The sequence below is a fragment of the Triturus cristatus genome, chromosome 12 (genome assembly GCF_964204655.1).
Source record: "Triturus cristatus chromosome 12, aTriCri1.1, whole genome shotgun sequence".
Classification (NCBI taxonomy): Eukaryota; Metazoa; Chordata; class Amphibia; order Caudata; family Salamandridae; genus Triturus; species Triturus cristatus.
Window position 1 is genome coordinate 767,441,738 of NC_140595.1, and position 25,392 is coordinate 767,467,129.

The 25,392-nt window shown below is 38.8% G+C and overlaps 1 protein-coding gene across 1 annotated transcript in view; it reads right to left on the bottom strand.

Moving 5' to 3' along the window:
• The window catches only part of LOC146782772 (extracellular calcium-sensing receptor-like), a 54,547-nt gene that overhangs the window by 1,858 nt on the left and 27,297 nt on the right, over window positions 1-25,392 (bottom strand). The window contains exons 3-4 of the mRNA XM_085637244.1: window positions 14,631-15,452; window positions 7,611-7,835 (exon numbers count right to left, since the gene is read on the bottom strand). Of these exons, the coding sequence (XP_085493370.1) occupies window positions 7,611-7,835; window positions 14,631-15,452 (1,047 nt within the window). The remainder of the gene's footprint in view (window positions 1-7,610; window positions 7,836-14,630; window positions 15,453-25,392) is intronic.

The window sequence follows — 25,392 nt, forward strand, 5'->3', positions numbered from 1 at the left end:
AGTAGGCCTGGGCAAAAATTTCGTTCCGTTCGCGGAAATTGCGATAATTTGACATTTTTGCGTTCCGCGGAGAGCGCGAAAATGTCAAAAATTCCGGTTTCCGCAGCTTGGCGATAATTTGTTTCTTGCTCGCGCTGTAAAATGATACATTCTCGCGCGCGCGCGATCGCCTTACCTGAATCCCTGCGTTCGCCGACAAGTTTTCTTGATCCGGTCGCGTTCTCCATGAGATGTTGTATTGTTTTTAGCCATTTGCGCTGTCTCGCGACAGTTCGCGCCCGCAGTGACGTCATGCGTCGCGCGATCACGTCTTTCTTCTCGCGATCATGCACCGCGAGAACAACTCAAAACAAGATGGCCGCGCCCGCAAGCAACCACATGGGTAAGTTGGCGACCCGCAACCATGCAGAAAATCTCGCGAACATGCCGGAAAAAAACTTCCGCATCTTTGCGATATTTCTGCTTGTTTGCGATAATTTTAAACATTCTCGCGATAATTTGCGAAGGTTAATTCCGCAAATTCCGCCCACCCCTAGTTTTCAGTGGCCATAATTTCAATCAGTATTGCATCTGAAAACCAGATCACAGTCTGGATAATCAAGATAATCCAGTCCCAGTTACAGTGCCAGGCTATTTGTGCCCAGTATTTTCTGAAAGCTGCATCTTCCAAGAAGCCCCCTTTAGGGGAAGATATCAGTCTGGTAAACAAAATACCAACAAGAATTTTTAAGCAAGTACTGAGCCTACTGAAAACCTCATCCCCAGCCCAGAAAGAACTTGAGTTTGGCCTTCTATATCACCGAGCGGTTGGGGCCGGAGCATTTATCAAGCTGTGCATTAAGCTATGCAATGTCCAGAGAAGCAAGCTTGGAGGCTATGCTGTGGCCGGAAATATCATCAATCAGTCAGCTGGGATGAAAATATCAGCGTCACCTAGAAGACTCCTTGCAACTTTTGGAAGCAAAGGAAATCTGCGGCACTAATCCATCTCAGCAGGTCTTCAAAAACTATATAAAAAATAGTGTTTGTTCTTGATCTTTTCTCTCAGATAGCACAACTGGCAAAATGCAAACATGCCTGGATGATTATATCGAGGTTTAAGCCAGGGACTGTGGCATCATACCTGTCAAGTACCCACGCAGTTTATTTATTTGACAAGTTTTATATAGCGCTGGCTAGACCCGGAGGTATCAGAGCGCTTTACATGAGGATCATTACATTTCCAGTTACAAATTACATCAGTTACAAGAGCACGTAAACACTCAGGACAAAGAAAAACAATGTCACAGTAGTTCGTCGGAGGGAGGGGGAGAAAGGAGACATAGCGGGGAGGGTGTGAACCAGGGCCGATCTCCTCTACAGCTCACATCAGTCATGTTGCTCAGGTTTCCGCGGTCAGGAATAACAAGAATAACCTTTTTGCATAATTAAGTTAGTTACAGTTGCATAATTAAACATAGAGGAACAAATCCTCAATAGAGGAAAGAGGGAATATTGGAGGGGAGTAGAAACAGGGCGCTGGGAAGCAGATCAGTTCTGGTAGACCGGTAGTGGAAGAAAAGTACCTCATGAGGGCCCAATAGGTCAGTGTAATTGGGTCCATAACCCAGGTGGGATTATATAGTCACTTGTCCAGTGCCAACGCCGTGCTGGATCATATTGGTATCTTATTGAGACTGATTGAGATGGGTCCCGGGGGGAAATCCTTAAAATGAGGAGGCCAGGTGACATACTTTAGGGAAATGGGGGGATAGAGTACGGCCACTTATGAATCTTGCAGCAACTCCATAGCATCTGGCCCCCCGCATCGGTTCCATCCCGTCAGAGACAGCCCAAGGCTGTATGGCAGATAAGGGCTGAGGTTAAACAATGAGCGCCAATCAGGTACTATTAGTGCCTGAGATGGTGGACCCCTTGAGTAAATAATGTAGCATGGCATCTATCTTAAAGTCAGTCAATGGCTATGTGAAGTTGTTTGTAAACAAAGATTTCTGGGCCTCAGGTTGGGGGCATGGCCCTTTTTGCATCACCTACCTGGATGGTGCTGTATAAATGACAATATTAGGGGGTGCGGGTGCTGCAGGGAATTGATCGAGCATGTGGTGTGTGTTTGTCCTGCACTACTTAATGACCGAAGGACGATGTTTTGGGGAACAAACTTGGTGTTCACTCCTGCTGACAAGCCATCCTTGCATCCATGAGCCCAGAGAATCCACTGCTCAATATCTGGTTGAGAGTGGCAAAAAGGCTTACCCAGTGGGAGAGCGAGTAAGTCCATAATTACAATCCTGCATTTGGCTGCTTTGAATCCAACAAGAAGTCAATTGGCATATTTTACTGCACTAATTGATACTGACCCTGTCTGGTACACTGGATGCCCTTTTCAAGGCTCTGTGTTTCTTGGGATTTTAGAGTTTTTGCCATCTTCTGTAGGGATTTATTTTTTTATGAATAGAGCCCTAAAGCTAGTGGAATTGCTAGTAGGATTTTTATGATTAGAGCCCAGTCCCCTACTTTAAGAATAAAGTTTAAACTTAATAATCTATTACTGCTCCCAACTGTGATCCAATTTAACACGTTTTCACAATAGAATTAATCCTGCAACTCTTTCAAAATAAAGTCTTAACCAAAAGTAGCCTGAAAAACGATGAAATTGTAACGGGTGCTGACTTGGTTTCATGTAATTATCTATCGCTTAATATCTCAATCTATTATCATTTGCTATTTAAATGTAATTTTACTAATTGATTAAGGGCTATATTTAGGATTTTCACAAAATGTGAAGAAAACATGCAGTATAGACTTATAAACTAATGAATTGTTCATCAAAAAATGTTTTTGTTCGAATGTTCACTACTGTAATGATTTTTACTAATCAAACAATTAAGCATGTATACCACTACTGGATGAGGATTCTAATCTTTCAATAGATTAAATACTGGATAGACTAACCCCATACACAAATAAAAATGATAACCACTACAAATAATCTTACTGACATTTGGAGGCTTTTTACCCCAACAGGTAGCGAGTTCATTTTCTACTTAAACCCACATCATTTTCACTCGAGGGTTGACTATACACTAACCAATCAGAAACTAACTCTCTCCTGTTTGAACCCTAGGATTGAACCAATCCTCATTTCTGACTATGCTTGCATCCCTGTAGATGTCATGCTATCTAACTTCCAAAATCCTGATAAACATTGGGGCCTCAATGACACCCTACTAAATGGTCCCACCTGTAGAGAAGAAATATATTCTGCTATTGTCAACTACTTCCTAGTGAATGCCTCTGCAGGTGTATCTTGAGAAACCCTCTGCGAAGCAATGAAAGCCACACTCAGTAGCAAAATTATCAGTATTATGACCAACAAAAATAAACATTCCAACAAAAACTTGAAGGAACGCAAATCTAAACTCAAACCGCTTGAGCGCCTCCTAATTTCAAAACATTCTTTAGAAACAATCAACAAACTCCAGACACTAAAATATTGATCTAATAAACTGATAAGTGAGAGAGAAGATACCTGGCTATATACTTACGAAGCAAAAAAAGATGCTAATTTAACAAGGCCTGGAATTCCTTGCGAACTACCAAAACGTGAAAATCCAGAGCTCCTCAATTATTGCAATCAAAAGCAAATTCAGTAAAATTGACACTAAAACTAAAAAAATAGCAAGCTGCTTTTCACAATAATATAAATAACTATATAATCTGGATTGGCACCCTAACATCACAAACTGCAAAAATTACCTCAGAAACATAAATCTCCCTTCTCTTAAAGCAGCAGACCGAGTTGCCCTTAATAACCCATTTGCACAAGAAGAGAGAGATAGGGTGATCAAAAAACCTACAACAAAGAAAGCTCCTGGGCCACATGGCTTTATAAACCTCTTTAACAAAACCTTTCAACCTCTGTTCATGCCACAAGCAAAATTCCACTTTGACTTTTAAGCCTCCAACAACAAAAGTCTCCCTAACTTCACAGAAGTGATAATAACAGTCTTTCTCAAAGACAACAAAGTCACATTAGACATCAAAACTATAGACCGATCTTATTGCTTAATGTAGATTGCAAAATGTATGCAAAAATTCTAGCCACCAGGTTGGAAAAACTACTCCATTCAATAATTCATCCCTCACAAACAGGCTTCATTAAAGGGAGACTGGCCTGGGATAAAATCAGAATATTTGTACATACTTTAGAAAAAGCTCCCTTCCTCCACGTCTCTGCACTGGCCACGGCCTTAGATGCCAAAAAGGACTAATCCAAGGTCTCTTGGCCTTTTTTAAGATCAGCAATGCGTACATTTGACTGTGGCACCTGCTTTGAGCAGATGGTATTTCTACTATAGGATAATCTGTTGGACAAAGGAAAGGTAAATAGCTCCCTCTATGGAAAAACTCAATCTATCTTGAGGTATGATGCAAGGTTGCTCCCTCTCACTATTATTCTTCCTTATAGCCATTGAACCACTTCTTTCTGAATTATGTCATCATAGCTCCATCATCAAAGGCATCCCTTTTGGCTCTCCAACACACAAGGTAGCAGCTTATGCAGACGATGTCCTCATCTTCTCCCTGAGAATGCGGAATCAACCATTCTGGAAATCCTTAACCTGATTAATGCCTACTCCAATGCCTCCAGTTACAAACCAAACAAGAGCAAAACTGAGGTCTTCCTTCTCAACCCCATATGTACCCCCACAAATCTCAGAAATACCAATCTCAAATGACAAAAGTGCCACCTTAAATACCTGGGCCTACAACTAGGCAAGTCAATGCCTGAATCTCATGCACACATTGAAAACAGGACTTCATCCAGATATGGTCTCCCAAGCACATAACCTGGTGGGGCAGACTACAATGCACCAAAATAACAATAGCTCAGCAGATGAACTTTATAATCAGTATGTTCCCTCTTCAATTATCAAACTATTTTTAAACTCCTCACTATGGCCCTTACCCAATTAATTTGGCGAAGTAAAAACCTAGAATTGCTACTAAGATCCTATCACTAGATAAAGAGAAAGGTGGAGTAAGGCTTCCCAACTTTAGTGAACTCCAAATGGCATTTCTGGTCAAGCAGTTCCTTCCCAACCCCCTGCTCCCACTGCCCATTTGGACAGCCATTAAGTAAGACCTCTTTCTACCATTCACCCCCTTTGCCGCTATGTGAATGAACCACTTCAAGCCCCCAAAGTGTACAAATATAATTAGCGATATAATAATTGCAGTGAAACATTTAGACAAGAAATGCATTATCAAAGTCAAACACTCTTCTTATGCATCACTTTGGTACAGCTTGCTAATAAAAATTGAGGGTAAAACCCTTCATTGGCACTCCTGGTAAACTCACAATATCCTATACATTAAAGATGTACTTCACTTGACAGATCCAACCCTATTCTGTTTTCCCTTCTACAAGTGTCCTCCTGTATTCCCAACTAGGATTTCTATAACTTCCTAAAACTAAAAGTGGCAATTAATTGCAACCATGTCTTCCGGAACCCACAGACCCCAAGCATACTTAAGAAATTTGCCTTACTCACCTCCCAAGACCACAAAACCTCAAAAAGTTACAATATTCTCCAGGAATTTGTGTCCAACCCTAAGCATAAATCCCAAAAATAATGGTCTGACTCTTGTCTTAGGGAAGGCTAGTCTCACCTAACGTAAGACAATTGGTTGCTTAATTTGGAAATATGCTACTAAGCTCAAGATCTCACCTGTTATGCTTCAATGCAACTATTAGTTATTGCACAGATCCTTTTAGACCACGGCTAAACTGTACAAATTGGGCATATTAAACTCAATAAAAAGCTGGAATTATTCTTCAGAGGTTGGCGAACTCAAACACGTGATTTGTTATTGTCTTTTGTTGCGCTCATACTGGAAGTCCAACAATATCTTTAACAATATCTTCTCTGTAGAGTAACTCTGGACCCAGTGCTAATCTCCCTCCCCAACTATCCACCACTCAATACAACAGAACTCCTACTATTTGATTTGCTTCTCACATTGGGTGTCAGAATGATACTTTTCAATTGGAAACACTTCAAATCTATTTCTTACCACACATGGTGGGCCTGGGTATGCTTCCCCAGAAGTGTGGCCAACACTATCCTTAATCAAAACTTCTACCATGAAAAATTGAAAATTGCTTTGGTCACCCTTAGACACTCACACACAAACCAACTTTTTTCCTAAAAAAAAGGTACTGAGCGGCAAATTCCTGAATAATTTTCCTGCTCAACTTGTGATATCCCCACACACACTTCTAGTTTCCAACTATATATATCCTCTCTTCTCTCTTCACTCTTCTTTCCACAAAAAGTAAATCCCCACCTGACCAATTAACATATTCTGTCAGTTGAAGCAACCAATGCATTTTGATGTCTGCATTCCCTCAATGGCCTGTACTATTCTAATTAGGTTGACGTCTGAACTATATAAATAGTCTTACTGAACTTGCAGGTGCTAAACAAAATTCAATGTACCACCTTTAGTTCTCGTTTATTTTGCTTTTTTCTTTGAAATTGAGGCACAAATGTAACAAGTTGGTATATGCTTGAATGGATGTCTCAAAATCTGGTGTTACAGATTTAACTTATGGCCAACATACACCCACGATTGTGCTTACTATTCTGGGTGTACACTACCTGAACCAACCAGAGGATGATCTTCTCTGCAGGTGGAGATTATGTAGGGCCCACCAGAAGACTCTAGGTTGCCTCCCTCTGTCTGTGTGTGTTGTCAAGGACTGCTTCATCATAGTGGGAGAAAGTAGAATCTTGGGGGCCAGATGTACGACCATTTTTTGCAGTTGCAAATGGGAAATTGGTTCAAAATTGGTCTGCCCCATGTACAAACCTTATTTTGCAAGTTGGTAACCTATTACCAAATCGCAAAGAAAGTTTTGCGACTCGCTATTAGGAAGGGGTGTGCCAAGGGCATCCCTTTCTAATAGCAAGACGCACTTCTATGTACAATTGTTTTGCAACCGCAATTGTGGTCGCAAAACACTCTCAGTTTACCACCTATTTCAAGTAGGTGGTAAGCCACTCGCAAACGGGAAGGGGTCCCCAAGGGACCCCTTCCCCTTTGTGAATGGATGTGAAAATATTTTTAAGAGCAGGCAGTGGTCCCTCAAATCACTGCCTGCTCTTAAAAAATAAAACAGAAATGTTTCATTTGTTTCTTTTTCAAATGCATACCGTTTTCCTTTAAGGAAAACAGGCTGCATTAAAAAAAAAAGCTGCTTGATTTAAAAAGCAGTCACAGACATGGTGGTCTGCTGACCCCAGCAGGCCATCATCCCTGGGAGTGCTATCCATTCCCAACGGGGTCGCAAATTGCACCTGCCTCATGAATATTAATGAGGCATTCAATTTGCAACCCCATTAGGAATCGGAAAGAGTGTCTGAGACACTGTTGTGAATGACATTTTGTGAGACGCAAATTGCGAGTCACAAAACAATGCAATTTGCGACTTCCAAGTTGTAAGGGTCATACTTCTGGCTCTTGATCTCTAAATATAGGTGTTAACAAATAAGAGAATGTAAACAGATGTATCAAATTTCCACCTGAAATTTGCTGACTCCTACCTGTCTGTTCCTTGTTCTCCATTGAACAGTGCTGGTGTTGATCGTAAATATTTTCCCTGTGGGTGCACTGGAGTCATAGCTGCCCACCTTCATGTGCTGGATGGTCCCTTTGGGATCCCACTGCCAGTTTACAATGTCATACCATGATGGGGGATTGCCATGTTCATCAAAGAATGCTTCTGTGTCTTCAGGTTTTAACTTCACCTTCTTGATGTAGTAAAGGAGCTAGGAATAAAGCAGGGTGGAAGCGGGTTTAAACAATTTCTCTGCAAGTCTTGCAATATTAAAGGTTCACTTTTGAACCACCCTTCTTCTAGTTCTATGATGATATTTCTCATAAGAAATGTGAATGTTTAAGAATAGCATAGCTTTACAACATTGGAATATTAAGGAAGTCAGACATATGAAACTCAAAGTCCTGATTCACAAAAATGCTGCTTCGATATGTTTGGTGGCAATCTTAGAGCCTACTGTTTGTGAGCACAGGGGAGGCGATGCAGCAAGCACAGATTCTAGCATATGGATGCAGGTGATCTGTTATTCAGTAGCTCCCATGTGCCATGTGAGCATGGGAAGAGTGAGGGATCCGCAAAGTTTCATCTGCGTAGGCACAGAAGACACAGAGACCTCTGGTACAATGTAGCAGAGTTCATCACATGCTAATTAAGCCTCTTGGATTGCTAACATTTAAGGGTATCTCAAGAACCCAAACCCCAAAATGGCAGATAATTAGGCGTATTTCCTTATCCATCACAAACACCCTAGCATCTTATAATTAAGCTGGCAATAGCTGCAGACTTTCATCAACACTCTCTGAAGAATGACTGACCATTTTAAGGATTGACTTTGGATATGCATTACTTGCAAGGCTTTACCAATCAAAACCTTCCCTACTTAAAGTTGTACTACAATCCACTGTTACAGTCCTCAAATACATGTGACCATGTCACCACCATACTGTGTGACTTCTGCTGCTCATAAAGCTAAACATGGCACATCTACTCTCTGTCAGATGTACTCAAAATTTCAGGAGGAACAAGAAATCGCCAAAGCCACTACTTTATGGCCTTGATGACATGCTGGTACTTAAACTGTGATCCCTGTGTAATCAGCAGTTTGCCTATGGACCTGAATTCTAAGTTGTGTGATAATTATTACATTCTTACTGAGTTTGGCAAGTGAAACCTACCTAAATATATAGATGAAAAAAGCCAGGGAGAAAGGCACAAATGCAAATTTGGTGTCTAAAATAAATATTAATTCTGCATGTAATACTTCATTTCTAAGTTGAAAACCCAGAATAAGAGCCATTGACTACACCGAATAAATACCTCATCCCCTGGTAATGGTATTTATAGGGTGCAGTAAACAACTCGCCATATTGCTCACAACTTGGAACAAGGGCCTATGTCTGTATAATGGCAATAGGGTTTTTTTATGAGCTTACTTATCTTTAAAATGTTATTAGAAAGTAGTGGATAATTCCTATAGGCCTTTACTTGGATCATTAATTTACACGATGAGGAAAAAAGTATAAAAAAACCATATCTGATGCTAACGTATCTTATATTCGATCAGAGAGATAATTATCCTAAATAACTTCCTGATCTCCTCAGATTGTTTTCAAATCATATACCAGAACCTCTACCAAACACTAGTCCTGAAATGAACTGCAAAAACTATGCACTCTTTTCCAAAGAAAAAATCATCAAAATCAAATGTTAACTTGTACTGACACCAACATCTCCCGTTACTTTGAAATTGAATAGGCCATGTTACATCGCATGCCATTACAACGCGGTCATTACAACAACCACATTGTTACAATGCATACCATTACAATGCAAGTCATTTCAACAGCTTGCTATAGGGGGCACTGGATTTTGGAATAATATAATTTACTATTCCAACTCCAGTCTGTGCAAAAGTAGGAAAGGTGTTGGATTTTAAATGCAATATCTTCTGCCCCCTACAGCAAGCCGTTGTTCCGACTTGCGTTGTAATGGTATGCGATGTAACAATGCGGTTGTAGTAATGACCCTGTTGTAATAGCATGTGTTGTATCGCATGCGTGGTAAATGATGTTTACTTATGAAATTGATCCATAAAACCATAACTATTTGGTATGAATTCAGAGAAAACACACAACCTGAGCTGTGCAAAACAACAGCAAAGCTGAAACCTTCTACCTTCCTCACAGACCCTGTTACTTCCTGCAACTTCAAAGAGTTTAGCAGCTCCTTAATACCATGCTGGATACTTTGAATTCATCCATCACTATCACAAGGCATCAGGCCAGATTGCCTACAAGCTGGTCAAGATGTCACACTCCTGAAAATGTCAATGGTAGATCTCAAACAGTAGAACAATAATTAACCAGTAGCAATCCTTCTTTTCCTGCCCAAGGTCCCGGAAAACTGTGTTAAAAAATACAACAAAATCTGTTAATTGCTCATAAATAACTTCTTGATGATTTCCAGCCAAGTTTCAGGACAGGTTGAGGCTCTGAGATCGCAATGCTTAAAGCTGTAAATGATGTACTCCTCTGCAAAGTGACTTCTACCTTATCACCCTCCTTAACTTCTCTGGGACACTCAACTTATAATGTTCTATAACCTTTACAGTATGGAAGCATGTGACACCTTGCTAAAACTGCAAAAAAGTATCCTATCTTTGCAATTTAGATGACACAGAGCTATTTATGAGAGTATCTCTCTAAAAGATTGGATTTCTTGCTTTAGACATGCACAAAAATACATCCTTGGATAAACAACCACCAACTCAAACTGAATCCTCCAAAAACTTGAACTCCTACTGATTTCACCACATAACTGCACAACACTAGGGCAATCTTCGCTAAATGCCCTCAATATCCTGACTTTCAGTTCTTTATAATCCACTGAGCAAATGTCTTGGACATCCAGTTAGACAAGTATGGCAGTCTTTATACCCACATCAATCCCAATGCAAGGTGCCTACTTCCAAATAAGAATTCCTCACAGAATGAAAACCTTCCTGCCAGCCAAATATTAACCAATGTGTCCAATCCCTAGACTTCTCTAGATTAGACGCGTATAATTCCTTGTTAACAAGTATACCAAGGCTTCACCTTTCTACACTGAAATCTGCCCTTCATATAGCTGTGGAACTAGTTTGAGGCACCAGGACATTTGGCCATATCACACATGTCCATATCTCATTGAATTGGCTCACAGTTGAAGCAAGAAGTATCTTGAAAGGTGATTGACCAAATTATTGAAATCAAATATTGCGTGGCCAAAATACCATAGTAAGTATATAAGAATATCAAGGGCAAGAATACTGTGAAGGTATGTTTCTATAAGTAAGCAAAGTTTTACTATTCTTAACTACAGATATATATAACTTGGTGATATATACAAATATATCTTCAAGAAGCTTAAATGTGGAGTTAAGAATGAAACATCTATGTGTATCTATTTGTGCTTACCTTCTTGATATTCTTGTTCCCGATATTTTGGCCACACTATATTTTTATCCTAGATAGTCTGACAGATAACCATCTTGAAATTTGCCTGCATTATTCATAAATCTCTCCACCTTTAAGACACTGAATTATTTCTCTAACCAACTTGTTGTCTCAGGAGGACTATGAAAATTACATAGTGCAAAGACTGTTCTGTTGGAATTCATTCTCTGAAAAAAAGAAATAAGCTTTAACCAATCCTTCACTTGGTGGGCACCAAAACTACAGAATTGAGTTCCACCCATTAACAGGACAACCCCGTTCTTTAAATCTTTAATAGCAAACTGAAAAGAATTGCTATTCCAGCAATAATGTCTTACTTAACGAATTGCCTCTTTTGGCAAATGAAACTTGCTAACAAATTTTCTATGCCTGTGAACTAGACTTACCTTCACAAATCGATCATGCCCTATAATGGTCCTAATGCAGTCTCTCCTTTTCAGATTTATGTCAGGTACAATGTGGCGATTAATGTGCTTTTCTGAGTGGGTGATAGCATGGAAAAGCAATTTGCCTCCTTGTCCCTGTGATTGGATGGCAGAGCATTATATTTATATTTTTTTCAAACTCTATTATAAATTCTTTCAAGTTAACTTCAAACACATTGTGAAATCACTGGCGTTTAAGAAGTGCACCTCCAGCTGTTAAATAGCTGCCACATCTGTTTTGGTATTTGTTGCTCCCTTAAAACGTCAATCTGCAGTAGCAAAATGAAGAAGGGGTAAGGAGCAAGAAGGAACTTTGAAAATGCAGTTTATGGACAGCATATTTTGCAATGTATTAAGTTTATTATTGCCTTTACATGGATGTTTTAAAATGATTTTTTAAGCATGCTATGATTTAACTTCATATTATTGTAACTTGTTGAGAAGTTAGCACTCTGTTCTTTTATGATCTTTACTTAAAGATTAAATAAAGATATTTTGATTGATTGATTGGTCCAAATGTACTTTGTAAACAATACAATTGCTTGAAAAGATAGTTGTCATTTAACCATGGACATATGTACCAATGCCCATCATAACTTTCACTACTCTACTTCACGTTGTAAATACTTTGTGAACTTTTTAAGATTTATTTGTATCTTATCTCATTCTTATACTTTTTGCTTATAAATCATAATCTCTTTGAAGTTCTTTTCATTTCCTTTGTTATATTACATGCTACACATTATCTTGAATAAATAAATAAATTATTTAACCAACTGTCAAAATTTCAAATCATAGGATCTCTTTGACAAGATCCTGGAACCATTGTAACTTGAATGATGTCTTCCTTTCCCAAATTTTACCAAGCTGAATTCTTACAGGGTAGTCACACACTTTTTTTATAAAACAATATTCCAGGGTTAGGATGTAGAAAACAGCAGTTTGGTATACTTGCGCTGAATATTGTACCTATTACTTAGATATTAAAAGAGAAAGGAGTAAAACTAAAAAGAACAGATTGGAAAGATCTATGTAATGAAAACAGATACCAGTATGAATTCCCAAAATTAGTGAGAGCTTCAAACTCGGGATATATATGAAGGCCTGCATTTTTTCGAGAACACACTCTCTCTAAATAGGAATATTTTCGCTCATATATTCTGTCTCCTTGTAAAGGACCCTTATGGTATCCTTTGGCTCACATCCATGTTCAGTGTTCCTTTGCTCTCCAGCCAGGTGGGTGCTTTACAGATCCCCACACATACATTCATATAGTTTCTTCCAAATAATAATGCTAATAAAGAGATACTCTTGTCAAATTTAACAGCGCCACTGTCTAAATTTTTCAAACAAATTGTTGCGCTTGTGTTTTAAGATCCAATTGCAGCATATTTTACATTTTAAACATAGTAGCAACAGTACTTCTCATTTCAGCTCTTATCTTATTGGTAACAGAGAAGATCTAGATGGTGCCAGCTTTGATTGTAGTACCAATTATATATTCAGACAATTTGATAGTTCACCCCATAATACAGTCTTGCCTCTCAGTTCACATAGACATAGGCATGACAAATCTTTCTCCTGTCAAAAGCTTGTACAAAAAATGTTAATCTTTTTTCAAACAGTTGTTTACTTACCCCTGAAATAGAGTATGCTTTTTCTGGGTAAAAGAGACACAGACATGGAAAATGTGTAGCAGTTCAACTAGCAGCCAATAGTTGCTGTACATTTTTGTTTAGGTCTCACAGCAAGCAGGAACTAGTCTTCAGGTAAATATTAGGCAAAATTATACATCGATCACAGGTGGTTTTCCCAGAATTATGCTGATCTCCTCTAATATAATCTGTAGGAAATTCTGAATATTGTGGCTTTCCCATATTCAATGGCAATAATGGCTTGTGAGTTACCATGCTGCATAGAGTTTATATCTCTACTAATCATAAGAAACAGAATCAGAGAATGTGACTCCTACGCAGCACCCTAAAATGAACCAGCCTATAAAAACACTAAAAGGGACTTGATAGCACCAGGATATCCCCTACTGCTTATATTTAATAACCTGCTCCAGACATGTACATTGACGATATATACATCATTAGGGTACGCAGATGTCAAGTTAATCATAGTGAATCTATACTTTTCTGCATATACTTACATTTATGATATTTTAGTAGTGGATATTTTGGCCACCACATTATTATAGTGTTACATTTATATCCACAGTACTTTGACATACACATCCTAACTTTTATATTGACCATTTATGCTGATATTGGGGACATTTAAAAGGATTTGGTGCTGACGATCACCATTCAAGTTATTTGCAAAGCTGAGGAAAATAGAGTCTTTAACCCAGTTCAGGTAAAAAGCCACGCACATCAGAGTTCTAAGAGAGATGGCTATGCCATCTGAAACAAGCAAAGCCAATTGAATGCATTAGAAAATTATACTATTAGGGGTCTATGCTAGTTCTGGTTGCCTGGTACCATACTAACCAAGTCACATGTGTACTTCACAGGTAATAGCTATATGGCTATAAGCATCTTTGACAGGAGTCATGGACTGCTAATAGCAGAGTTACCCTCTGCTAATTGCATAGCAGTGTAACAGTTAGAGAGCTAAACACTATCAGTGTGTTTACAGTGATATGGTATAGTGACAAGATATCTTATGGTCATGAGAATGTCCAGGACTGGGCAAAAAAGCCTCAAAATGTTAATTTTCTTAGCTCATACTACCATATACGTGAATTGAGCTCACCATCATTTCCAGTGGCTGAGCTTCTGAATTAGCACCTGCCAATGAAGTGCCAAAAGATGCAATTAGATGATGATTACAACAGCTTTCTGTTGAGTGCAAAGGTTTTATCTTGATGTTCCGAAGTCATTGTGGAGATGTTACCTGCTGCTCTTTGATCAGAATGTATGAGCATTCATTGGGGCCATAGTTAGTAAACACATAAAGCACTGAGTTCTCTTATTTGTAACTAATACCATGGGAGCATATCTGTGTTGGAACTATCTGTGCTTCCCCTCCTCTGGTCCTCACATAAACATGATATATCCTTATAATATACTGAAAACATACCTGCCATGGGTGGAAGTCTGAGATATTTGCACAGATCTCTTGAATGAAAGGCCAGCCACCCTCTATACACATTGTCAGATCCTTTAAAGCCAGTGCTGTGGCATACACTGCTTTGTAAATATTGTAGGTGGTTCTAAAGTCCATAGTGCTGCTGATTGGAAGGCTTTTCAGTTTCTCATCCCCAATGCATTTCTTGATTGTATTGTCCTTCATCAGGAGTGCATCCTCATCTGACCACTTGCAGCCAAAGGCTTCTTCCCAGAACCTTCTCACAAAGATATCCTCTGGAGCTGTAGAAGGGTGGATTCTCATGAAGAACTCTTGAAAGCCCACCATCTCTCCACCGTAGATTGCACATCCTATGGTGCTGGCCAGGATTTCTGAGTATTTCTCAAATGGGAAGAGGAAAGATGTTGACCAGCCTTCGCTGGCAATCCAGGTCTTCCCAGTTACATTTTGCCTCACCATCTCATCTAAGAGAGGAATCAGGTATGCAATAGAGGAAAAGATAACAATGGCTGTGGCCTCTGAGTTTTTGATAACTTGAGCAATATGAAAAGCATTTTTGTCCACTCGGCTTAAAAGAATGCTCTCGGTGAAGGCCACACAAGCCCCATTCTTGGTTATTGCTTGTTGCACTATTTGACTCCCCAGTTGTCCATAGCTGTCATCTGTGGCTACAATGCCAACCCAAGTCCATCCAAAATGTGTTACTAATTGGGCGAGTCCTATGGATTGGAAGTCATCACTGGGGATGGTGCGGAAAAAGGAAGGGAATTGGTTCCGGTCACTTAGTAGTGGACTTGTTGAAAGATAACTGACCTTTCCCAAAATAGAAAAAGACACCTTTTAGCACGAGGTTACTTCAAATGCACACATTCTCCAAAATGAGCTGTATCCTAAACCTATAGTTGAATTAAATACCTTATATAAAACACATAAACAAGAAACATTGACACCAATAATTTTAGAGGAACTGTAAGTGGTAAGATCAATAAAGGTGGGGAGGCATCTTGATTAAAGCAGCGGAGGAGCTCCAGTTTAGGGACAAATTGATGCATTTACTTTGAATACGTTACCATAAGCCAGTTGGAAAGAAAAATGACAAACTGTTGATAGTGCAATAGTGTAAAGTGTTACATACCATCTGACCAGTTTAAGTTGGCTTCTCTAAAGAACATTACAGCAGCCATTTTGTCTCACACATTTATATAACACATTCTACCTATAGTGCAGCACTGCAATACAATGGAAAACCCAGATAGGACTACATCCTAAAGTTTCATCACAAACAGATACTGTGAGAAAGTCCATCTTTTGGCCCTGATCATCCCCATTGTTTGATCGATACTGGTAGTAACTGACTCTGATTTTGCCCTGTGTTCTGCTTACCAGAGCCAGGTCCAGTGCTTTGCTTTAAAGGTATAGTCCTTATGAATAGAGCGGACTATGTAAGGGAAGCGCTATGGCAATTGAACGACCGCAATTGTTATGTCAGGGTGGAGAGTAACTATCTTACAGACCTACAAGCAAAGTACCATAACTTACTACAGGGGTGGTATGAGACCAAAATTCTAACCTAGGACGATTTATATTTTCTCAAAAACAGCACACCAACCACATCCACCTTATACCTGCTGCCTAAAGTACATAACAGCACCATCAACCCCAGAGAGACCCACTGTTTACTCTAAGAACAGTATTTTCCCCCCTGTGAGAAACCTAAACTCGTATGTGCGAGATATCAAAGACTTTCCGTAAAAAATCCAAAACATGCTTTGGGGAGGGAATGTTGGCTAGTATGTCTAGATGTGGACAGACTTTATTCGAGCATCAGGCACCAAGATGGATTAAGGGCATGTAAATATTTTTTATGGACTGGAAATATCAGCATGTTGGAACACACCCATATGTTACATAAGATGATTGAGATATACCTACAAGAGAATGATTTCCTCTTTGAAAAAACTTTGTACAAACAAATACAGGGAACTGCGATGGGTACCTGCTTCACCCTTAGTTATGTCAACCTGGCCATGGGCTGGTGGAAGGAGCAGGTACTCTGGTGCAATGATCTGCTGGAATGGATACAGATCATCAGATTATAGTTAAGGAACATCAATAATATTTTCTTTGTATGATTAGGAAACGAGAAAGACCTGACTGTGTTTCTATCAAACCTAAACTCGAATAATGTCAATCTGAAGTTTAAGATGCAACATAGCCAGGAAACCATTGATTTCCATGACACTCAAATAAATACCCATGAGTGCACTTTTCAAACTGAGCTATTCAGGAAATCCACTGCAGGGCAGCCAGCTGCCATCCCTCTAGTTTTCGATGGAGTATCCTGTATAGTGAATATCTAAGAGCAAAGAGGAACTGTAGCTCAGAAATGAGCTACTTGAAGACCAAATCAGAAATGACCGAATGATTTCAGCCAAGGATTACCCACCGAAGGTTTTGAAGTTGACCAGCAAAAAAGCAGACAGCATATATAGGGCACAGATCCCTTTCCATTCCTCACCCAACAGAGAGAAAGAGAACAATGATTCCTTGTGGTTGATTACACCTTACACCAATCAGGCCAGAAAGCTCAGGGGTATACACAAAAATGGATAGGGTATCTCAACACAAGACGCCATCCTAAAAACCAAAATAGGCAGTACACCGAGCATCACCTTTAAACGTAATACTTCCCTGAAAGATCTGTTAGTACAGAGCCATCTAAGACCAACAGACACCAACTAGCTCACACAAATAAAAGGTTTTAAGAGATATGGGTCTTTCAAGGTGTGTAGACATAGCACTAACAACCAAGAGGTCAAGCTGGAGAGGATAAATAAAAACTGGAGGATTCTGAGACTCATAACATGTAAAACAGACTTTGTGGTATTTGTAAACACATCCACGTGTGAAAAGTGGTACATTGGATCCAACACTTTTCCATTGCAAAAGAGTATCCTTGAACATTGTAGGGCCATCACAAACAACAACTTAATCTATAGCAGAGCTAGACATTTTTGAGAATCACGTCAAAGTGACTGGACCTAATTCAAGTTTTCTGGCCTTGACACAGTCCTTAAACACGGAAGAGGAGAAAATAAACTATCTGCCCTACAAAGACTTGAATCAAGGTTTATACTACAAGCAGGCTGTCTGATCCCATTTGGAATGAACAATGATGAGGAACTTTACTCACATTTATGAATAGAATGATGACCTCTCTTCCCTCTTTCTTCCCCCTACCCCCTCCCCTACTTTTCCACCCCCACATACAGTCAGGTGGCCGGCTGCCCCCCTTTCTTCTGAGTGATTCTGTAACTGTATGGTAACTTATATGTATGCACAGATCATTTTGATTTTTTTTGTTCTTAATTGTGGTTTGCTATCATGAAATCTGTTTGAAAATTATACATTAATACTGGCTACTTTCCCCCAAACTCCCCCACCTTTTGGACCGTAGTTGTTGAACTCTGAACCATGATGTATGCCCTTGGGATCCTACGGGACTAAAGCACCTAGGTTTACCACCTGTGTATACTAATGTATTTTATTATATGTTACAGATACCAGACGGACAGTATGGTCTGCGTAAGAACAATCACTTGAACCGAGGGAGTCACATGACACAGAGAAGTGACACAAATGTGAAACCTCTTCATTGATGTATGAAAGTTACCAGATTAAGGCTACTAAAGTCGGTGCCCCTCATTTGTCTATTTTCATAGTTAGAGGTAACTCCAACCCATCCATTTGTTGCATACTCCCTCAGGTACTATACCATGTTGTCTAAATGTGAGAATCCTCTCAGCACTCCTCAACAGATCACCTACCCACAGAAAACCACAGACAGAGACATTATCCTATAACGCAGACTCATCTTAGAACAATCTGTAAGTCGCTCCGTATATCCAGAAGTTAGAATCAGGGCATTGTCATAACTTTACACAGTTTTTCACCTAAGTTGGTGAGGTGCAGCATATGTGACAGGACAGTTTCTCAGGGCACAGCAAAAAAATTTTCATGTGGTACAAGTATGTTGCACCATTGAATAATATATATCAAGAAGCAACTTAAAATTGTACAGAGAAAAAAAAGGAGACGGATCATCACCCTTCTGACATCGAGCCCCTGCTCCTAAAAACAAAGTTCCTGCTTAAGTGGAGAGACAATGTAGTGAAATGTCACCAGAACTAAAGAGTTTTGCTACTTTCTGCATGAACTATAACAGCATTGAAAAAGCTATCGATGTAATTTTTTACAATGTGAAAAACCGTTGTTGTTAATTTGTATTCTTCTTTTATTGCAGCAGTTCAAGTACTGTGAAAAAATGTAAACAAAGAAAAATTTATTAGGATTTTATTTTGAACATTAAGCAATCAAAACAATATATAATGGTGAAGTGGAGACGTGACTTCTTAGAGGCAACTTAAGGCTGCTGGCATTATAGTACCACTGTTTAGTTTTTATGTGTCGTTTTTTATCTGTAGTAACAGGATGTAGTACTGTAATGTGTTATAAATTAATTTCCTTCAGTTAAAAACAGCCTTTCATTTCTAGCTACATGCTGTAGTCAACAACCCTAATAGGCTGAAAAATGTCTCAGAAACTCAAAATTCATATACATTTCAACACAATAACACATTTTGATATTGTGAATTATCTTAAGAACTTATATAAATGTGTTAGCTTTTTGCATAGACTTGATTTTAATGAATCTCTATGTCATTACATTCTCCCCATCCTGTTTGACATTTTTAATATATTGTGCAGTGTGTAGATGTTATATTAACTCCTTCATGAAATATGTTTTTTATAGTTGTGAAACATCTTTTTGAAATGGAAATTTGTAATTTCAATTTCTAATTTACTGCCATTCACTCTGCATCCTTGTAGAATGACTATTACATATTTCTCATATATTTGTAATAACAACATTCACCGAAGTTCTAATCTGCAGTTTGGATGGGTCATATCTTGATGGGCGTTTTTGGTTACATTTTCAAAGGCCTCAGCTGTACAATCTGGTAACATCAAATAGAGGAATCACTCCAAATTAATTTCAAGGCTACAGGTGAATTCACAATGTTCAAAATTACTGTTCCATTTGTATCTTAAACCAAATAATTCATTGATATTTGCATCCTCTTCCTCTAATAACCCTAGCATTACCATTACAAATTATTGAGCCTCCTGCTGAACAATTTTGAGAAAACACTACTAATCCAGGACAGTAATCTACTTTTTTGACCTTTCTGCAGCTCTGTTGGTGTTAACTTGCAGACTTGCTGCGATTTGAATTTGAGACTGTGACGATGTACCGGAACGAGTACGAATTTGGAGATTTTTTTCATTTCATTGAGCACTCTATAAATTATATAGAGACGACTTTGATAACTCATATCAGGGTTTGGATGTGCATAATTGAAAGATTATCACAAAACCAATAGTAAGGATGGTATGGGCTGGAATTACAATTGACTGCAAGGAACTTTGAGAGAGGATTTGAGCCCTGAGGAAGTTGTGGCATAACTCACCCAGAGCGACGAAACTCATGTTTTTGAGGCTAAAGAGTTATATAGTTGGGCAGAGGTTCAACAAAGAATCAGAAAAAAAATACTTCTGTTAATCTTTGTTTACTTTTTGACAATATATGTTGGTGTGTGCTAGGGGTCAGCTTATATATTGCCTGTCTTTGGCTTCATACAGACTATAGCCTGAATAGCCTGAAATGGGTGGATACTTTGGATAAGAATTGACTCATAAGCATTTAATACCTTGAACTGGTTCTGGAATAGGAACCAATATTGACTTGTTATGCACAGCTCTAGCTGACATTTTATTATCCTTTAATTTATTGTAAAAGTACATACATATAAATTACTGTGTAGACAATGCAAAGCATTTCTCTACAAATAAGCACACAGCAAACATTTGCCAGTTATCATTATTTTCATTTTCACTTTTTACATAAAACTCAGCAGTCAGTGTTTCAATCTTATAGTCAGTGTGTCGACAACATATAGAAACATATACTGGTTTTTCAGAGCACACTGTGTTCAATTTTGTAATCTATTCTTCAAAGCTATCAACTATAATACCTGTGTGCTGTTCTGCAACTCCTCCTCTTATCAACATTTCATTTTCCATAGAATCCTGCTCTGGACAAAATAAATTAAACTGCACATAATCACAAACCTTTTCTATTACTGCCACAATACCATAGAAAATTACTCCATCCATTTCCTCTCAATATAAAGCACACATTTTCACAATGTCATCATATAATATTTATTGCGATCACTTATGATCATAAAATACATTTGCAAATAAAAACACTCAACCTAGCCAATTGAGGGTGACAAACATGATTGGATATAAAATAAATAAAAAACGTACATTATTCTGTTAAGAGAATACTAAAATTCATATTAGTTAAAAAAGACATAAAACTATTTCCAATAAGGGTCCGTACTACTAATTAGTTTAAAACCTAAAGATGTACAATCATTAATAAGCATAATTATTCGGGATGAGTAAATGGCAAATATATACAAATTCACAATGTACAACCTCCCAACTAAACTTCACATTGTTGAGAGGTGTACAGCTTACTTTCTGAAATAATGAACGGTGCTTTGTCACACTGTCTTTAATAAATAATGTACTTAGTGTCCCTTCAAATTTGTATGCTTTTCTAACCTTGCAAGAATATAATCCTTGTAAAGTACTTATTTAGTGTTTTAAACTTCACCTTAGAAAGATATGTAGAGGTTTGGTTTCTTAGTATATTAATGGATTACTGTCAAAAACTACAAACACTAGTATGACATCATTTATATACAGGGCCTGACTACGCCTTCCGTGTACCTCTTCTGCAATAACTTGTTCTACATTTCCTGATACCATCACCTTTTTTGCTATAGGAGTGCCATTCTTAATTTCATAACATTGTCCTCCTTCATCAATAGCATGAACTAATGCGTTATCTTGGAGATAGCTTTCTAGATTAAAGAGAGGCTCTGTAGTAGAAGTTTGTATCCATTCTCTACTAAAAACTGTAGAAATGTTACTTCTATTGACTAATCCTTTTTTCCGGTTTTGTCTCCTTACCTACAGCACTATTTTGTCAAGACTCTTCATTCAATTTATAATCAAAATGAAAAGCTTTCTCTTTAGAAGAAAGGCCTTATCAATGACTTCCTCAACGTGTTATTTCTGTATCAGTGCCTCTGTACTTCTTCTATACTTCTTCATATTTCTCTCTACATTTACAACCACTGTACTTTGAAACATCTTGGCTCTGATTTCCTTAAACTGGTACTGTCTCCTGATTAAGGTGTATCCAGCTTTCTCTTTTCTTGTAATATATTTTTTTCCACTCTTATTGTTTCCCATAGTTTGGTTTTTATTTACATTATTTTCAAACCTTTGGCAGGTATCCAGAAATATTTTTAAGAAATGACTTTGTCCTCTTAACAGTAGCTGGTTTTTCTTTCACCACTTTTTCTGCATTTTTTGTGTCAGTTCTTCAGAGATCCTCTGAACGTTTGTAGGCATTCTAACTGTCTGTATTTATGTATATATTGTCCTGTAAAAAGAAATAAGTATATTTTTATTTTTACTCTAGCCAACTTACCAACCCAAAGCAAAACACGAAACGTTATTTATTAGTTACTTTTTAACATTATAGCACCCTTTTCTATAACATAGGTGCACCATATCTCAGTTGTTACTTATACATGGTGAAAGACCAGTTTATCCCTTCTGTGGTAAATTTTAAAATGAACATCACCCAAAGTGTAAATGTACATACAGTGTCTCAACACTGTAAATCCGAAAACACAACATAAGACCTAGTTGTGTGCCTCTCTACCACTGTGCCACTGGTGAATTTAGTATCTAAGTACTTTTCTACTTAAATGTATCACATTTAAATTTTGAGAAACTGTGCATATAAAAATCTGCACATTAATCTCTATCAGAGCATATAGCTCACTAAATATTATGAGTAAATGCAAAGAGTGTGTGACAAGTTCAATATATATTTCACCAGATGGTTCTAAAAGACCACATACTCCCAACTAAAATTTATATAGACATGTGTTTATGGTTGAATACATAAATACTGCCTGCATGATTGCACAGGTAGTGCCTAGGTGACTCCCTAAGGATATAGGTAGTGCCTGGATGATTCCATGAGTATGTGAGAATGCCACGGGTATTTCCACATATGAATATTTACTGCCTGTGTGTTTGCATGAGTACATCACCACTATCTAGGTGTTTGGATGAGCGTATGAGTAGTGGTGCCTGAATGATTAGAAAAGTGCATCACTAATGCCAGTCAGTCATAATAGCTTTATTCGACAAATAGTCATAAAAGCTGAATCCAATGCAAAATTTGGACCAATGCTTCAATGATTCAATACATGCGTCGATAGTGGTTGGATGATTAATTAAGTGCAACTCTAATGCCTGAATGATTGCAGGACTGCATGCATAGTATATATGTGATTTATAGAGTGCATGGATAGTACATATATGATTGTATTAGTGCATACATAGCACCTGGCAGATTTGATGAGTGCATGAGTAGTGTTTCAGTGATTGCATGAGCATATTGCTGCTGCCAATGTGTTTTTGGTTGAGTGAACAGGTAGTGCCTGGGTGTTTAGATAAGAACATGGGTTGTGCCTGAAAAATTGAATTAGTGCATCAGTAGTGCCTGGCTGATTAGATGAGTGCATTACTAGTGTATGAATAATTGCATGAGTCCATTGTTAAAGTTGGATTGATTGCATGAAATCAAGTGTACTGCTGGGGTGATTGTATTAGTGCAACAGTATTGCCTCAGTAATGAAATAGGTGGATGATAGGTTTGCTGCAATGGTGCTGCCTGCATAATTGGATGAGTGCATGGGTTGTTCCTCATTATTTCGATGAGTGTATAGGTTGTGAGTGGGTGTTTGGATGAGTGCATGGGTTGTGCTTGGGTGTTTGAATGACTGTATAGGTACATCCTTGGTGATTGTGTAAGTGAATGCTTAGTGCCTGGGTGATTGGATGAATGCATGGGTAGTACCTGTATAGTTTAGTGACTGCATAATTAGTGCCTGTGTGATTTCAGAGGGCATGTGTGTGCATGGGTGATTAAATAAGTACATGGATAGTGTGTGAGTGATTCAATGATTTCCTGAGTAATGGCTGGGTGATTGGATGAGTGCCGGAGTAGTACCTGGCTCACTGTGAAAGTACCTCCATGGCTGTTAGATACATAAAAGTTTTGCCTCTATCTGCGACTCATTGTTGAAGTCATTCTGTCAGTATAAAACTATTTTAGTGTATCTATCCTTTTCTACTGAGCTATGTGTGAGTGAAGTCTACATATCACACTTGATATATAATTGTAACTGCATACATGGCTGTCTAGGAATGTACATAGCTATGTAACTTAGAGTGCATATGCATCACTAGCTTTCTACAACTGAAAACAATTCTCACTTTTTCAAAGCACAAATCCTTTTCTTAATGGTATCCCTACATCAATTCCAAAATATTGCTTGTGTCTTTAAAACATTTATTCAGCATTTCTCAAAGAAAAGTTACACCCCAAGTGAAGCTAGCACGAGAGCTCTCAAGAGACATTCTAGACTATAATCCCTCCTCAATTTTAAACAGAGCTTGTTCAACAAAATGCTCTGCCATGACCATATACTTGATGTAGGAGAGTAGGATCTACTTCACATGGGTACCCCCACTTTTTGCTGTTGTTTCACTGTTTTCCGACCTTAGTCTGGCTGTGGCCCTGCTAATCAGGACCACAGCCTAGCTGCTTCCTCTCTAAAATGGTTTGCATGTACATTAGGTACATATCTAATTGGATTCGGGAGTGCCTTGTAAGCCCCTAGTATATGGTATACTATGTACCTAGGGCATAGGTACCTCAGAGGCCTAACAGGGGCTGAAGCATGTATTATGCCACCCCTGGGAAGCACTCCAAAATGGTACCACAGGTCTGCTACTGCAGCCTGTGCAAAGGTATGCTTGCACCCCTTACAGTGGTATAGGCTACCTATATCACTATCATTGCACACACATATGAAACCTATAAGTGACTCCTATGGCAGGCCTTAACAATCCTGAAGGCAGAGTGATTGGTTTTTATGTGAGAGGGTGCCCCTGCATGAGCAGAGCCCCTCTGCAGCATTCGGAGTATCTCCTCTGATGATATTTGTAGTGCAGCCTGACCATATACTCTTAAGTGCATCATAACCTCGCAGTATATGCTAACTTTGGGATGGCTGCACTGAAACATGTAGTGTTTGGTGTCAAACGCTTTGGAATACTACCCCCCCACCAGTTCTGGTGGTGAGGGTAGCATTCCACCCTTCTAGAGGGAGAGACATGTTCACACTGGTCTAACCATGTAGGACTTTCTTGAGCCCTGGCATCACAAAATGGATGCCTCTACCACAGACACGGGTCTGGCCTCCTGCTGCTGACTGAAACTCTGGCAGGGGAAGCCTGGACAGTAGGTTTCCTGTCCCCGGGAGGTGTAACCACCTCCCCAGACAGGCAGATGTATATTGGGGCTGGGCGGGAGCACTCTCTGGTGCTTTGAAGTCCTGTACTGGGGGCACATTTGGTGTCCCTGTGCATAGTCCAGTTCAAACCGGTTGCACTACCTGCCCCTGCTCTGGCGTGAAACTGGACAAAGGAAATGGGTGTAACCACCCCTCTTTCCAAACCCTTCCAT